The sequence below is a fragment of the Papio anubis genome, chromosome 1 (genome assembly GCF_008728515.1).
Source record: "Papio anubis isolate 15944 chromosome 1, Panubis1.0, whole genome shotgun sequence".
Classification (NCBI taxonomy): domain Eukaryota; kingdom Metazoa; phylum Chordata; class Mammalia; order Primates; family Cercopithecidae; genus Papio; species Papio anubis.
This window is the reverse complement of record NC_044976.1, coordinates 76382341-76399606: the sequence shown is the minus strand read 5'-3', so window position 1 is coordinate 76399606 and position 17266 is coordinate 76382341. Positions and strand designations below refer to the sequence as shown.

General features: G+C 37.8%; 1 protein-coding gene across 8 annotated transcripts in view; it reads right to left on the bottom strand.

Annotated features, from left to right (window-relative positions):
• NEXN (nexilin F-actin binding protein) overlaps positions 1-17266 on the bottom strand; it is a 53801-nt gene that overhangs the window by 12071 nt on the left and 24464 nt on the right. For 3 of the 8 annotated variants that reach the window (XM_017962743.3, XM_017962739.3, XM_017962738.3), the window contains exons 2-9: positions 15247-15325; positions 13620-13811; positions 13338-13416; positions 13103-13251; positions 7953-7994; positions 6576-6773; positions 6299-6475; positions 3320-3508 (exon numbers count right to left, since the gene is read on the bottom strand). In XM_017962743.3, the coding sequence (XP_017818232.2) occupies positions 3320-3508; positions 6299-6475; positions 6576-6773; positions 7953-7994; positions 13103-13251; positions 13338-13416; positions 13620-13811; positions 15247-15273 (1053 nt within the window). In that variant the 5' untranslated portion in view covers positions 15274-15325. The remainder of the gene's footprint in view (positions 1-3319; positions 3509-6298; positions 6476-6575; positions 6774-7952; positions 7995-13102; positions 13252-13337; positions 13417-13619; positions 13812-15246; positions 15326-17266) is intronic. The other 5 variants (XM_017962754.3, XM_017962747.3, XM_017962746.3 and 2 more) reach the window with 2 other exon arrangements.

Genomic DNA, 17266 nt, shown 5'->3' with positions numbered 1-17266 from the left:
AGGAATTCTCAACACAGTGTTCAAAAATAAATAAATAAATAAATAAATAAATAAATGGGAAGAATTATTGGAAAATGTAAGACTGAGGTATTTTGTAACTATCAGGTTACCAGGAAATGGTAACCATCTATTCTCTATCACAATGAAGACAAAAAATACTTTATTCATATCATGAGTACTTTGAATTAGACATTAAGATTTCTTAATTTGAGAACATTTTTAATTGGATTAAAATGGCTCTCCATTTTGGTAATTAAAGCATTTAAGTTAATCATGATTTTGTCTGAATGAATTAGATAACCAGTCATGATCTCTTCATAATCAGGCAAAAATCATTCTTAGTGCTATGAGTTTATTGTTTATTTGCTGTTGGGCTAATTTTAAAGAAATAATAATAGATAATACTGAGAGCTGCCAAGTACAGTTATAAGCACTTTACATGTATTAATTTATTTAATCCTATAACCCTATGAAGTAGTTACCAATATCCTCATTTTACAGACAAGGAAACTGAGGCACTGAAAAGTAATTGTCTAAAGTCAACACAAATACTATGTGGCAAAGCTGGGATTCAAACTTCAAAATCTTTCTAATAAGATTATAGGCCAGGCACAGTGGCTCACGCCTGTAATCCCAGCATTTTGCAAGGCCAAGGCAGGTGGATCATGAAGTCAGGAGTTCGAGACCAGCCTGACCAACATGGTGAAACCCTGTCTCTATTAAAAATACAAAAATTAGCCGGGTGTGGTGGTGGGTGCCTGTAATCCCAGCTACTGAGGAGGCTAAGGCAGGAGAATCACTTGAACCTGGGAGGTGGAAGTTGCAGTGAGCCGAGATCACACCATTGCACTCCAGCCTGGGTGACAGAGCGAGACTCCAAAAAAAAAAAAAAAAAAAAAAAAAAAAAGTTTATAGACCAGGCATGGTATAACATAACCCTCTGGCCTGAACTGTGACCCTGTGGTTGAAATAGACATAGGAGAATGAGACAAGGGGTATTATTCATTTGCTCCAAGTTTTATCAAGGCAATCCAGGCTTTACCACAGAACTATTTCAACTCAGAAACAATGTTTAAGTGGTTTACAATTCAAAGACTGCCTGAAATTTTTAAATTTTATATATGCATGAACTAAGCTATAGTATGAAATCACAATACTTACTCCTGGATAAATTACAATACTTATTTGTGGATAAGAAAACAATATAAATGTAAAAGGAAGTTTTTCTTTCTCTTTAGAAATGTGTTTAGGAAACTTGGTTTTGTTTTTTTGTTTTTTTTTTGTTTTTTTTTTGTTTTTTTTTTGAGACGGAGTCTCGTGCTGTCGCCCAGGCTGGAGTGCAGTGGCCAGATCTCAGCTCACTGCAAGCTCCACCTCCCGGGTTCACGCCATTCTCCGGCCTCAGCCTCCCGAGTAGCTGGGACTACAGGCGCTGCCACCTCGCCCGGCTATTTTTTGTATTTCTTAGTAGAGACGGGGTTTCACCGTGTTAGCCAGGATGGTCTCGATCTCCTGACCTCGTGATCCGCCCATCTCGGCCTCCCAAAGTGCTGGGATTACAGGCTTGAGCCACCGCGCCCGGCTGGTTTTGTTTTAACGCAGTTTTCTCCCCTGCATTTTTTTCCACTAGTGAATCATGGTAAAAAGGCAGTTTTGGCCTAAAAATCTGTCCCGAGGACTAGGTCTTGTAATACTCACAGTTACTTCTCTTCTACCGCTTCTAAACCTGCTTATTCTCCAACAATTAAGTGCATTTACAACGTCTGTAGGATTTCTATGTAGAAACCATTTATGAATCAGGGATTACCTACTGCATGCTACATTTCAATATCACTTGTTCCATCAACATTTACTGGAGGTCTGTTATGCTAGGCATTGTGCCACATGTTTGATGAACAGTCTTGGCCTCATGGAGTGGAAAAGACAGCCATAAGTGATAACAATACAGGATTAGCGCTATGATAGAAGAGTACTAAATGCTGTAAGAATTCATGGAAGAAGGTGTTTATTATCAGGAAAGGCTTTCCAGAGGAAATGGAAAGTTATGAATTGGAATTAGCAGAGCACAGGGAAAGGAGTGAGGGACATCTTTCAGACAGTATGAAGGCTGAGTCTCACTTTGAAGAAGTACAAACAAATTTAGCATATTTGGAACAAAGAGCAGATTAAGGAAGGATCAAGAAATGAAATGGGAGCAATATACAAGAGCAAGACTATAAAGAAATTTGTTTTAGAAGTTTTTGGATTTTTACTAAAGAAAAGTGTGAAAATATTAAGCAAAACTGTAACAAAACACAATCAAAATTTCTTTTTAAAGATCACTCCTGGCTTTGCAGGAAAGAATAGGTTACAGGTAAGATAACAAGTTAATTAGGAGTTGGTCCCAGGCAAATTGTAACAGTAACTTGGATTATAGTAGTGGCAGTGGAAAATGGGGGGGAAACTGACAGATTTTAGAGTGATTTAGGAGGCAGAATAAATGAGACTTAGTGACTGGTTGGACGTCAGGCATGAATAAGAAGATAGAAGTGTTTCAGGCTTCCAAGTTTCTGATTTGAGTATCTGTGTGGGTGATAAAGCCAAATAAACACTTGGACATACGTGTCTGATGCTCACCCATATTGAGGAAGAAAACCAGCTTATGATATCACCAAAGCCAATTACAATGTATCAAGAAGGAGATGCAGGGCTCAAGTCTCAAATTGCTTGAAAATTGTTTGTCAGATAACTGTACATTGCACAAACATAAAACTGGTATAGGAAGTACAGTCATAACCTTGTGACAGTTAAGTTAGGTATCAATTTCCAGGAGTGATGAGTGAGCATTTTGGAGAGAGAAGTAATTCTGATTAAATGACTCAGGTCATTTAATATATAGTGGGTGGGATGAAAACTGAAAATAAAGAAGGAAAGGAAGGAAATAAAGGAATGAAGGAGGGGAAAAGGGAGTGTGGGAAGGAGGTGGGGAAAGAATGGAGAGGAAGAAAGGAAAAGTTAGGGGAGGAAACTCCCTACTTCTTCTTCTTCCTTGGATACTTAGTTCTGGAAAACATGTTTTCCCAGAGAAGGGAAATAATATTCCATCCTTTGTGCCAAGTGTGGCAATTTAAATCAGAATCTTCTGAACACTAAACTGAAGCAAATACATTCAATCAACTGGTGTTATTCCACCAGTTGGGAGACTTCAAAATACATTTGCCATTTCTACTCTTGGCACAGATTCCAGAAATAATAGGGTATTCTCTAAAGTCTAATGATTCTATTAATATATTCTCAAAGGTGAATTCTAATAGCATTCTCCAGTTAGCTTCTGTCTTACCATGTTTCTCCTTGCTTCAGCAAATGCCTTCTTTTCTTCCTCTATTCTCCTTCTGGCTTCTTCTTCTGCTTTCCTTTTTTCATCTTCTCTTCTTTGCCTTTCTATTTCTTCAAAACTGAGTTTGAGTTTACCAGGGCGGTACCCTTTAAAAATTTTTGCTGGGTCTTGGTTTTCCTCTTCTTCATTTACCTAACAAAATAAACAGTTCATTACTAAGAATTGAGATTCATCAGAAAAAGGAATGAATTATCAAACAAAAGGCACAGAATTAGCCACTTCACATAGGACGGTTTGAATGCCCTTAATATACTTGACCAAAATCCTCTTCCTTTTTAATGTCTTATATGATAAAATATTCAAGTTTGGAGAAATTCCATATAAAGATGTACTCAGGTTAAATAAAACTTCTCAAGAAAGTCAAATTTCTATAGATAAATTTGAATATTAAAACATTTTTAGCCAGGTGTTGTGGCGGCTCACGCCTGTAATTCCAGAACTTTAGGAGGCAGGAGGATCGCTTGAGCCCAGGAGTTCAAGACCAGCCTGGGCAACAGAGCAAGACCTCGTCTCTACTAAAAACCAAAAAACACATTATAGCCATTGTGGTGGTGTGTGCCTGTAGTCCCAGCTACTCGAGAAGCTGAGGTGGGAGGATCCCTTCGGCCCAGTAGGTTGAGGCTTCAGTGAGGGGTTACTGTTGAGTATTAACTTTCCCAGAACAAATATAAAATGTGTATGTGTGTGCTATCATTGGGGTTCAAGTATATCTACACAGCATCTCTTTGGTAGTAAAATAAGGTTCTCATTTTGTAATCTTTGTAGTTTTTTTTTTTACTGTGAACTATGGTGCCTTATACTAATCAGATAAAAGATTATTATCTAGAACTATTTTATATAAAATTCCAGCTTTATGATTTTATGATTAAAGTTTTAATTTATTATTAAATTTACTATAATATCCATTGAAATGCATTATTTAATAATACTATTTCTTTATTAAGTTGACCACCAGAAATATCTAAAATGTGTAGATACTATGCAGCTATACCCAAGAGTAATAACATTTTCAAATAAATGTCTAGAAAATTAAATTTTTATATATATAATTACTAGAACATCATTCAAGCAAGCTGATCAAGAAATTTCTGTAACTTTAAAATTACAAATATTCCATTTTTAGATCCTTTTTTTTTTTTTTGAGACAAGGTCTCACTCTGTCACCCAGGCTGGAATCCAGTGGCTCATTCATAGTTCACCATAGCCTTGATTTCCCAGGCTCAAGCAATCTTCTCACCTCAGCACCTGGGGAGCTTGGACTACAGGTCTGTGCCACCACACCTGACTAATTTTTGTATTTGTTTTTGTAGAAACATGGTTTCCACATGTTGCTCAGGCTGGTCTCAAACTCCTGGGCTCAAGGGATCTGCCTGCCTCAGCCTCCCAAAGTGCTGAGATTACAGGCATGAGCCACCATGCCTGGCCCATTTTTAAATCTTAAAATGAATCAGTCTATTCTTATTTCAATTTTACTTTTTATTGATAAATCTATTAATACCATAATAATACTTAACATTTTCGAAGAACTACTGTATATGTAACAAACACCATTTTAAGTGCTTCCTAGATATTAACTCATTTAACCATTTAAGAAATAGGCATTTAAAAAAAAATCCAAGTCATTGTGGAAGTTAAAAAAAAAAGAAGAAAGCGCTTTCATTTTTACCGTTTTAAAAATCAAGAAACTGGCCAGGCGCGGTGGCTCAAGCCTGTAATCCCAGCACTTTGGGAGGCCGAGACGGGCAGATCACGAGGTCAGGAGATCAAGACCATCCTGGCTAACACGGTGAAACCCCGTCTCCACTAAAAAAATACAAAAAACTAGCCAGGCGAGGTGGTGGGCGCCTGTAGTCCCAGCTACTCGGGAGGCTGAGGCAGAAGAATGGCCTAAACCCGGGAGGCAGAGCTTGCAGTGAGCTGAGATCCGGCCATTGCACTCCACCCTGGGCGACAGAGTGAGACTCCGTCTCAAAAAAAAATAATAATAAAAATAAAAAAATAAAAAAATTTAAAAAATCAAGAAACTAAGAGAGAGATTTAATTAATTAACACAGCGAGAGATTAAAACAGTTGTCCATGGTTACACAGTTAGTAAATGGCTGATATCTGAATCTAGACAATCCGGCTCCACAATCCATGCTCTTAACCACCACACTACACACACACACACACACACACAGAGGCATGCACACAAATACACACACACATACACTTAATAGGGCAAACTGCATATTCCACTGTAAACTATTATTCTGATATGTTCAAACACTTGAAAAACTGGACTGCTGAGGACAAGTTTACACTTATAATCAGTCCTGCACCCATGTCAGTAAGTACATTGCAGATTGACTAACAGATGAAGGAAACTAGGTTCATTGAGTAATTATTTTGCATACTTATATATTAATAACAATTTATAAAAATAAAAATTTAAAGCATATTGGGTAAAATGCCCCAGAGTGGAAACTGGAAAACAGTATGGATTTTTTTTTTGAGACAGTCTCACTTTGTTATCCAGGCTGGAGTACAATGGTGCAATCTTGGCTCACTGCAACCTCCATTGCCTGGGTTCAAGTGATTCTTGTGCCTTAGCCTCCCAAGTAGCTGGGATTACAGGTGTGCGCCACCACAGTCAGCTAATTTTTGTATTTTTAGTAGAGATGGGATTTCACAATGTTGCCCAGGCTGGTTTCAAACTCCCAACCTCAGGTGATCTACCCACCTTGGCCTCCCAAAGTGCTGGGAATTACAGGCGTGAGCCACCATGCCTGGCCTAGACACATTTTATATATGGAATATCTATACAACTGGAAAATCAGCCCTTCTATATGTAAAATCTCTTTGAATTTATAGTAATGAACCTTATCTAAAGCCAGCTAACTTCATTAATATTAATTGTAAGGTTTAAACATGTAGATTTACCATTTGCCGCCTTGCTTCTTCAAAAGCACGCTTCTCATCTTCTAAACGTTTCCGTGCTTCCTCTTCAGCTTGCTTCTTTCGGTTTTCTTGTCTTTGTCGCTCCAGTTCTTCAAAAGTTAGTTTCAATTTTCCAGGAGAAAGTGATTCTTTTTTTGCTTCACTTTCTATTTCATCATCCTAAGAAAACATTATGAAAACCCACCTTTTATTCATAAAGGAAAATGCTAACTTAAACTGCCTTGATTTGTTTCTTAAAAAACAAACAAAAAAAACTTACCATAACTAATGAAAGACACTTTGCTTCCTTGAGAGATCGTCGTTGTTCATCATATCTTACTCTTTTATCTTCCTCATACTTGATCCTTTCTTTCTCTTCACGTTCTTTTTCTAGATCCTCAAAATTCTTTTTCATTTTTCCAGATGTTTTATATGATTTAACAGGTACCACAGTTATAAGTAGTGAATCATCTCCTTCCTATTTTATAAAATGAATAATTAGCATATTTCTTCTTAATCAAAATTGGGTTTCATGGGACTTTACCTCCATAATAAGTGAATTCCATTACATTGTCATCAATGTTATTATGAAGAACAAACAATTACTTTTTACAGATTATTATTAAACATCTCCTACTCTAAATTCTTTGTGCATTGTGAGTTAATCTTAGTGAAATCCATTGCTGATGAGGTTCAAGAAGCATTCTATTTCCTAGAAGATGGAGTTAATACAGCTGTTAAGATAACGAAACTGCAGTGGCATTGCCTGAATTAAGCTATTTGTGCACTAATCCACAAAATGTGCATGTGAATGTACTGTAAATCAATTTGATGGTGGACAGATTCAGTTTAAACAAAAAAAATTTCTTCATATGATTTTTATCTCTAAGCTTTTAAATACTGAATGAAACTAGTATTTAGTGAGAAAAAAACACAGTTTTCCCAAGTGATTTATTAAACATATATATTATAGATAAAACTCTCTGGTATTTGATTGTATTAAACTATTTATTATTTAATTCATTTTAATCATATAATCTATTGTTGCCTCTGCATTTTTTAAAAACTAAGAAGAGTTATGAAATGAAACACATGGTCCTGAGATAAAATTGCTCCCAATTTATGGGCTGTAGTTTTAGGCACACCATCAAATTGGAAGATTTTTAACTTATTCTGTTAGATGAAAGGGATGACTAAAATTTTTGTGGTTGTTGAACATTTCTTCATGGTAACAGATACTGCACTCTATACTATTATATAAAAACCAAAACATAAACTCTCAGGAACTCTGAGGAAAGAAGACAAATGATGAAAATAAAATTGCCTTTTTATAAATGTTAGCGTTCAGTAATCTCAGCTGTTAGTAACAGTTCAAAAAATACATTGTCTTGGCAGAGTATCTCAAACTGAGACTAATAAGTTTGTCTTTCTAACCTAACTATGAAAGCAAAACAAAACATACTTTTCTTTGAAACACTAAGCTATAGTGTTTGAAAGTGCAAAAGTATGCTCTTGCTTTGCAAAACATACTTTTTTGTTATTTCTATATTTATAATAAAAATAATAAAAGCCCTTTTAATTTTTTCTTATACTAAAAGATAATTTGTGAATCAGATAATTTTAGGTGAATGTTTCATTAAAGGAAATGTCTGTTTACCTCTGATGCTGATTCAGTTCCCGTATTGTTTATGTCCTCAATCTATTGAATGAGAATTTCATATCATTACATTACATCAGATTTCTACTTTTTGCTTTTAAACATACAACTGGAAAGTAATTTAGTTGTGACTTATAGTAAATTTTCAAATTTATAATTTTTGAAATATGTTTATGTTGTTCCAAATTAGCCAAATATGTCCTTTATATTTGTTGTTGCATATTGATATCAATATCAATATCCAGAAAACGACATATTAAGAAAACAATCAGGCTGGGCGAGGTGGCTCATGCCTGTAATCCCAGCACTTTGGGAAGCCGAGGTGGGCAGATCACTTGAGCCCAAGAGTTCAAGACCAGCTTGGGCAACATGGCGAGATCCCTTCTCTACAAAAAGCACAAAAATTAGCTGGGCATGGTGGCATGCACCTGTGGTCCCAGCTACTCTGGAGGCTGAGGCAGGAGGATCACTTGAGCCCAGGAGGTTAAGGCTGCAGTGAGCCATGTTCAAGCCACTGCACTCCAGTGTGGGTGACAGAGTGAGACCCTGTTTCAAGAAAAAAAAGAAAGAAAAACAGAAAAAATTGAGACAAAGCCTACCTTTGTAACCCAGAAACTGAATAACAGACCAAACTCTTATGACCAATCTGTTGAGCTTACAAGCAGCAATTATTAATTTAATTAGCAATTTAAACCAAGACACATAGAAACACTTCTCCAGTCTTTGTCATTGCCCCATCAAAAGGAAAACCTATCCATTAGCAATCTAATACTTGTCATGATTATATTTTACAACATAAGTATAGGGCAAAAATAAAACTGATACAATAACAGTGCAGTGAAAGATGTAGGCTAGTTTATTTTTTTGAGACAGAGTCTCATGCTGTCACCCGGGCTGGAGTGTAGTGGCATAGTCTCAGGTCACTGCAACTTCTGCATGCTGGGTTCAAGCAATTCTCCAGCCTCAGCCTCCTGAGTAGCTAGGACTACAGGTGCACACCATGACGCCTGGCTAATTTCTGTATGTTTAGTAGAGACAGGGTTTCACCATGTTGGCCAGGCTGGTCTCGAACTCCTGACCTCAAGTGATCTGCCCACCTCAGCCTCCCAAAGTGCTGGGATTACAGGCATGAGCCAGCGTGCCCAGCTGGGATAGAATAGTTTAGAAGGGAAAATAATTCTGATAGTCATCTTTTCTCTATATTTTGACTAGGTCAAAGTAGGAAAGCTCCTCATTTAAAAAGTGAGAGCTCAGCCAGGCACAATGGCTCAAAAAAAAAAAAAAAGAAAGACTTCTCTTCCTAAAAGAATACTGACAACTCTTGTATAAATCATGTTAATCTCTCAATAAAAAGCTCCAGGAGGCTGGACATGGTGGTTCATGCCTGTATTCCCCTAACTTTGAGAGGCCAAGGTGGGAGGATCTCTTGAGCCCAGGAGTTTGAGACGAGCCTGGGCAACAAAGTGAGACCCCATCTCTACAAAAAAAATTTTTTTGGTAGATTTTTTTTTGTAGAGACAGCAGGGTCTTGCTGCATTGCCCAGGCTTGAGTACAGTGGTGCAACCTTGGCTCACTACAACCTTCGCCTCCCGAGCTGAAGCGATCATCCTCCCACCGCAGCCTCCCAAGTAGCTGGGACTGCAGACATGCGCCACCATGCTCACTATTTTTTTTTTAATTTTTGTAGTGACAGGGTTTTATTATATTGCTCAGGCTGACCTTGAGCTCCTGGGCTCAAGCAATCCACCTGCTTCGGCCTCCCAAAGTGCTGGTATTACAGGTGTGAGCCACCACACCTGGCCAAGAAGTTTTTTAAAAATTAGCCAAGCATGGTGGCATGCATCTGTAGTCCCAGCTACTTAGGAGGCTGAGGTAGGAGAATTGCTTGAGCCCAGAAGGTTGAGGATGCAATGAGCTGTGATTGCACCACTGCACTCCAGCCTGGGCAACAGAGCAAGACTCTGTCTTAAAAAAATAATAAAAATGAAAAGATCCAGGAGATACGGTGAAAAGCCAGACATGGAGAATATAGAAAAGAGAAATACTAAATTTATTAACTCAACTTTCTTTTATTGCTGCTGCTGCTACAACCTTCCCAAACCCAGGTTTTTTGTGGTGTTGTTGTTGTTGTTGTTTGTTTTTGGTGCAGTGGCCTGATCATGAACCTCCTGGGTTCAAGCAATCCTCCCACTTTAGCCTCCCAAGTAGCTGGGACTATAGGCACCCACCACCACCTCCTGGCTAAGTTGTTTGTCTGTCTGTTTTTAAGAGCTGAGGTCTCACTATATTGTTACCCAGCCTGCTTCCCCAATCTCTATTAGCTTATGGTAAAATAATAAAGTATGTTTGAAGATCTTTTTTGCTTTCTTCTTTGCTCACTTTAAACCATTACCAAAACAAGAAAACATTGGAGCATACTTTTTTTTTTCAACAAACAAGGAAAAAGATAAATCTGTCTAAGTAGCCATGGTGTCAGTATATTCACAGAGACAAGATATTCAGAAGTTCAGTCATAGTGTTGACTTTCAGAAGACAACATTGAAGAGCCGCTTCCTATTTCTTTTGCTTTATAAAAAATGAAACTCCTTTTGCTTCTTCCCAAATCAACTTCCTTCTCTTTTTCTTTTCAACATCTCCTTCTTTTCCCTCAAAAGTAACTTCTCTTTTTTCTAAGCTGATGGACTTTAACTTTGCTCATCAGGGTATCCTCAAAGATGAACAGATAATATCAAATCAAGTTTCTTCCCCAAATTGATTCTAACATCCACTATATCTACTATTAATCCCTACCCACCCTGCTACCATCTTTTTTTTTTTTTTTTTTTTTTTTTTAAGAGACAAGGTCTCTCTGTTGCTGGGTGGAAGTGCAGTGGAATGATCATAGCTCACTGCATCCTCAAACTCCTGGGCTCAAGCAGTCCTCCTGCCTCAGCCTCCCAAGGTGCTGGGATTACAGGCATGAGTCACCATGTCTAGCTCTCATTTTTAATTCATTGTAAGATCCTAGAATCTCCAAATCTTGTAGGTCACCAAGACATTCAGCTACCCCCTGACTCAGGAATCCTTTTTATGGCATTCTTGCATATGGATTTATACAAATAAATTTTACAAACAAACATTCAAACTCTTCTTGACTACCTATGCCATACTTTACTCCTTATATTCAAAGATACATTAAATTATATTAGAGTGGAGTGGAAAATGTACTTAATTAGATTTGAAAATTAAACTTTACATATTTACAAGATAAAATTACTAGGCTGGGTACAGTGGCTCATGCCTATAATTACTTTGGGAGGCTAAGGTGGGCAGATCATCTGAGATCAGGAGTTCAAGACCAGCCTGGCCAACATGGTGAAACCCTGTCTCTACTAAAAATACAAAAACATTAGCTGGGAGTGGTGGCATGTGCCTGTAGTCCCAGCTACTCGGGAGGCTGAGGCAGGATAATCACTTGAACCTGGGGGGCAGAGGTTGCAGTGAGTCGAGATTTTGCCACTGCACTCCAGCCTGGGTGACAGAGCAAGACTCTGTCTCAATTTAAAAAAAAAAAAAAAAAAAAAGGCCAGTGCGGTGACTCACGCCTGTAATCCCAGCACTTTGGGAGTCCGAGGCAGGTAGATCACCAGAGGTCAGGAATTCAAGACCAACCTGGCCAACATGGCGAAACCCCGTCTCCACTAAAAATACAAAAATTAGCCAGGTGTGGTGGTGGGCACCTGTAACCCCTGCTACTCAGGAGGCTGAGACAGGAGAATTGCTTCAAGCTGGGAGGTGGAGGTTGTAGTGAGCCAAGATTACACCATTGCACTCCAGCCTGGGCGACAAGAGCGAAACTGTCTCAAAAAAAAAAAAAAAAAAAAAACAAAGGCTACCCTGCTGGATTTCAGACTTGCATGGGCCCTGTAACCCCTTTGTTTTGGACAATTTCTCCCATTTGGAACTGCTGTATTTACCCAATACCTGTACCCCCTTTGCAAATCCAGGGTAAATACATTTCTTTAGTAAGTATGGCATATGCTTTGCTTTCATCGCCACTTTTCTTTTTCAGAAAGGTAATGGAAACTGAAGGGGGCATAGCAAAAAGACTGAAAGCACTTAATGTATGGCTTTAAAAGACCAGCTGATATGGTTTGGCTCTGTGTCCCCATCCAAATCTCATCTTGAATTGTAATCCCATAATTCCCACGTGTTGTGGGCAGGACCGGGTGGGAGATAATTTGAATCATGGGGATGGGGGTGGTTTCCCCCATACTGTTCTCGTGGTAGTGAATAAGTCTCATGAGATCTGATGGTTTTATCAGAGGTTTCCGCTTTTGCATCTTCTTCATTTTCTCTTGCCACTGCCATGTAAGAAGTGCCTTTCACCTCCCTCCATGATTCTGAGGCCTCCCCAGTCATGTGGAACCGTAAGTCCAATCAAACCTCTTTTATTTTCCAGTCTCGGGTATGTCTTTATCAGCAGCATGAAAACAGACCAGCATTTAAAAGTATTGTTATTAGAAGATTAGCATTTTGTTAGGTACTCATGGATAGTTTATATGTAACATTGCCTTACATCTTTGTAAAATCTTCTAACCTGTAAAGAAAAATAAGGAATGTAGACGGGGTGAGGAATGTGGATAGAATGGTAAGATTGTATATGACAGATATCATCTCACTATTCTACCTTAAAACAGGCATATTCTGCCCATATCCTTCTAGGCATCTGATGTTAAATGTTTTTCCTGCAGGTCTTTTCAGGTCAGCTACCTTTTTTTTTTTTTCTTTGAGACGGATCATACTCTGTCACCCAGGCTGGAGTCCAGTGGCATAATCTTGGCTCACTGCAACTTCCACCTTTCAGGCTCAAGCGAACCTCCTACCTCAGCCTTCTGAATAGCTGGGACTACAGGCACTTGCCACCATGCCCAGCTAATTTTTGTATTTTTTTGTAGAGACGGGATTTTGCCATGTTGCCGAAGCGATCCACCCACCTTGGCCTCCCAAAGTGCTGAGATTACAGATGTGAGCCACCATGCCCAGACGGTTAGATGCTTTTTAATAGGTTTATGTTACATTAAAATATTTTAATTAGGCAACATACTGATTAGTTTTACTTTGCACAGTTAGTTTCAGAAACAAAGACGAACTTAATCTTTAGTGATACCTGCTCAGCCCTTTTTGCTAATTCACGCTGTATTTTCCTCTTTTCTAACATATCCTGCTCAATTCTGCGTTTTCGTTCCTCCTCCGTTCTCTTCCTTTGTTCCTCTTGTCTTTGTTTCTCCATTTCAGCAAATCTACCCTTAACAGTTCCTAAGAATATATGAAAAAAATGTTTAATAATTGGTTGTGTTTCTACTTTGCAATTTAATTTGCTATTTACCCCTCAAGCTTCTTACCTGTTAATTTTGGAACATAAGCCTTTTCTACTTTAGAAGATACGTCTTCCTCATCATCAGAAGCAAGCATTTCTTTAATCTAGATGGTTAAATAAATTAATGTGAGCACATGTCCAAAAATTAGACTAAATTATATTATATGCAGAGTTTAAATTAGGTTACAAATACAGAAAAGTATTTTAGTTATAGTTAATATGAAATGTGGTTAATGTGAATAAATACAATTTAAATTAAAAAAATGAAAACAAGTATTTTCACGAGAATAAAGTAAAATAAAGTAACCTCCTGCTTTCTCCTGTTCCATTCTCTCTCTCTAATATATTGTTCTTTTCTTCTTTGCTTTTCATCTCTAGATCTCCTTTGATTTCTTTCTTCCCTGGCTCTCTGCATGGCTTCAAACTTATCCTTTACATCACCCTTGCCAAGTTTTGGTACATAGGTTTTTGGGACAGGTTTAGATGAAGAAAGCAGAATCTTCATTAGAAGAAAATAAAGAAAAGAAAGTTAACGAAAAAGATAGGAAGAAATTAGGTAAAGATAGATAAGAATAAGCAATATAAAAAATGTATATTGAAACATAAAATAGAAATGTGTTTGAACACTTTATTTGACTATCACAACCTGAATAGATACTTTCTAAAACCTATGAAAAATGACATTACAGAAAATATGAGAGTAGAAATTTCACTGTTATATAGTAATGAAATCCCATTTTGTGGGTAGCATTCCACCGAAGCTGAAAGCCAGTAAAATATAAAAATCAAATTCTGAATTCTAATTAAAAACTGTCTTTTATTGTCTAACTCCATTATTAAAGATTCAGATTTGATATCACTTGCTAAAAAGGTACCCAAACTAATTTCAGTAAATTTGGTGAAGTTGAAAACAAAGCAAAAGTTTAGGCTTTAAAGTTTAGAGGCTAATGCACATTTTACACCCTTCCTGGTTTCTATATCTAATATAAGCAAAACTGAAGGCCAGTCCTTTAGTCCTTATTTGTGGCTGAGGTACACCATGGTCTGTGGGCACAAGCTGTGATTTATATTGTTACTATTACTTCCCATCTATAACTTCCTTAAACCACATTAAAAATGTGTAAGAAGGCTATATCATTCTATATAGGGTGGGCTTGTAAGAGCAATTCCATATGGCAAGAGAGCTTCACAAAGAACGAGAATCTGGTAGAAGACTGAAGAAATGATTTCCTCCACTCTATAACCAGGAAAGCAAATTATTTTCACCACTTTGAAAATTAAGCTGATTTCTAAATGAAATTTCTGTAAATAAAATGTGTGCCTCAGAACACCAAACCCTTTTTCCTAGTGATAATGACAATTGCTTAATTAATCTGTGGCACATCCAGCCTGTATTTTGTAATCTATTATGTGTCATTGGTCATTTAAGGGTTAATTTTATAATTCTGAGGTGTCAGCAACTGAACTCTTCTTACGACAGCTCTCAGTATCTACAGTCAAGAACCAGAAAAAAGCTAAAAATTAAAAAATATACATAAGGCACTAAAAAGATTCCTTACCTAAGAGGGAATTATGCTTTCTCCTGTGAGTATAGGTCAAACTTTGTTTTAGTACTAAAATAATACTTTCTAAGAGTTATCAAGAACAAAACATTTAAAATTCTACTCAGAATGCTAGCTATCACATCCACTTCACTATCATGCACAAATTTAGTACTCATGCTTTGTAGAATTTCCTACAATTTCCCAAATGAAAATACTAGCCCAAGATCAGCTGGTGAATTGTATCTCTTCTTGTTTTACATCTTGCCATTATGTTATTAATTATGAACTCCTAAATATGACCTTTCCACCAAATGATTGTCCTTTTAGCAATTCTACAGTCAACTCTACATTTCCCTCTTTTATTTTTATTTTTTTACTTTTGAAACTTACCTCAGCCTTTTGGGAAATATCATTCATGTTTGCTCTATGTGGTCTTGGGCTGATTATGAAGCTCTGTAAATATTTGCACCTGAAAAAAAATTATATTGTATAATACATTTCAATTTATTTGTAATATATTATGTATTTTTATAAATAGAAATAGCAATTAATTGCCCCTCAAAAAATACTGACATAATCCAAGCAAGTAATAAATTATGATAACCTTTAGCTTTTTCCCAAGATTCATGGTATAGAAAATATAAGGTGCATGATGGTAAAAGATCCCTGAAAGTTTTTGATCCAGAATAGCTTGATGAACATATTAAGTTCACTTGAAAAGAATGTGTATTCAGCAATTATTGAGTGTATTACTCTATAAATATTAACTAGCTGAAGGTAGCAGATCATGTTTTAGATCTGTATTTTTACTAATTTTTGGCTAGTTCTATCAATCTTCAACTATGTAGATTTTTTTTTTTTTTTTTTGAGATGGAGTCTCACTCTGTTGGCCAGGCTGGAGTGCAGTGATGCACTCTCAGCTCACTGCAACATCTGCATGCCAGGTTCAAGCAATTCTCCTGCCTCAGCCTCCCAAGTAGCTGGGATTACAGGCCCACGTCACCATGCCTGGCTAAATTTTGTATTTTTAGTAGAGACAGGGTTTCACCATGTTGGCCAGGCTTGTCTTGAACTCCTGACCTCAAATGATACACCCAACTCGGCCTCCCAAAGTGCTAGGATTACAGGCGTGAGCCACCACGCCCAGACAGAATTTTTTTTTTCTCGCTTTAATTCTGTTGTTTTTGTTTCATGTAATTTCAGGTTTAATCACACACACATTATGATTATATTTTCTTTTTTAATTGACCCTTTCAGCAGTATATTTTTTGTTATGGAGACAATCTCACTCTGTCGCCCCAGGGTGAAGTGCAGTGGCACAATCTCAGCTCACTGCAATCTCCGCCTCCCAGGTTTAAGCGATTCTCCTGCCTCAGCCTTCTAAATAGTTGGGATTACAAGCAGCACATCCTCACGCCCAGCTAATTTTTTTTGTGTTTTTAGTAGAGACAGGGTTTCCCCATGTTGGCCAGGCTGGTCTTGAACTCCTGACCTCAAGTGATTCGCCTGCCTTGGCCTCCCAAAATGCTGGGATTACAGGTGTGAACCACTGTGCCCAGCCAACTAGTAAGAAATTTCTTTCTTCTTACCTCATTGTCTTAAACTTATATTAAAATAGTTACACCAACTTTATTTTCTTTACTTTTTTTTTTTGGTGGTGGGGGATGAAGTCTCGCTCTGTCGCCCAGGCTGGAGTGCAGTGGTGCCATCTCGGCTCACTGCAAGCTCTGCCACCTGGGTTCACACCATTCTCCCACCTCAGCCTCCCGAGTAGTTAAGACTACAGGCGCACGCCGCCATGCCTGGCTAATTTTTTGTATTTTTAGTAGAGATGGGGTTTCACCGTGTTAGCCAGGATGGTCTTGATCTCCTGACCTCATGATCCGCCCGCCTCAGCCTCCCAAAGTTCTGGGATTACAAGCGTGAGCCACCATGCCCGGCCACCAACTTTCTTCTTATTTATTCATTTATTTTTTAGAGACAGCATCTCACTGTGTCACCCAGGCTGAAGTACCATGGCACAATGACAGCTCACTGCACCCTTGAACTCCTGGGCTCAAGTGATCCTCCTTCCTCAGCCTCCCAAGTAGCTGGGACTACAGGCATGTACCACCATGCCCAGCTCTTTTTTTTTTCTCCTATAGATATGGGGTCTCACTGTGTTACTTAGACTGGTTTTGAAACCCTGGGCTCAAGCGACTCTCCCACCTTGGCCTCCAAAAGTGCTAGGATTGCATCCGTGAGCCACTGCACCTGGCCCCCAATTTTCTTAGGTTTACAGTTTGCATGGTATATAATTTTCTAGCTATTTACTTTGATTCTATCTATGTTTTTATATGTAAAGTATATGTCTTGGACACAGCATATGATTGGACCTTGCTTTTTACAAAAATCAATTCTGATAAAATCT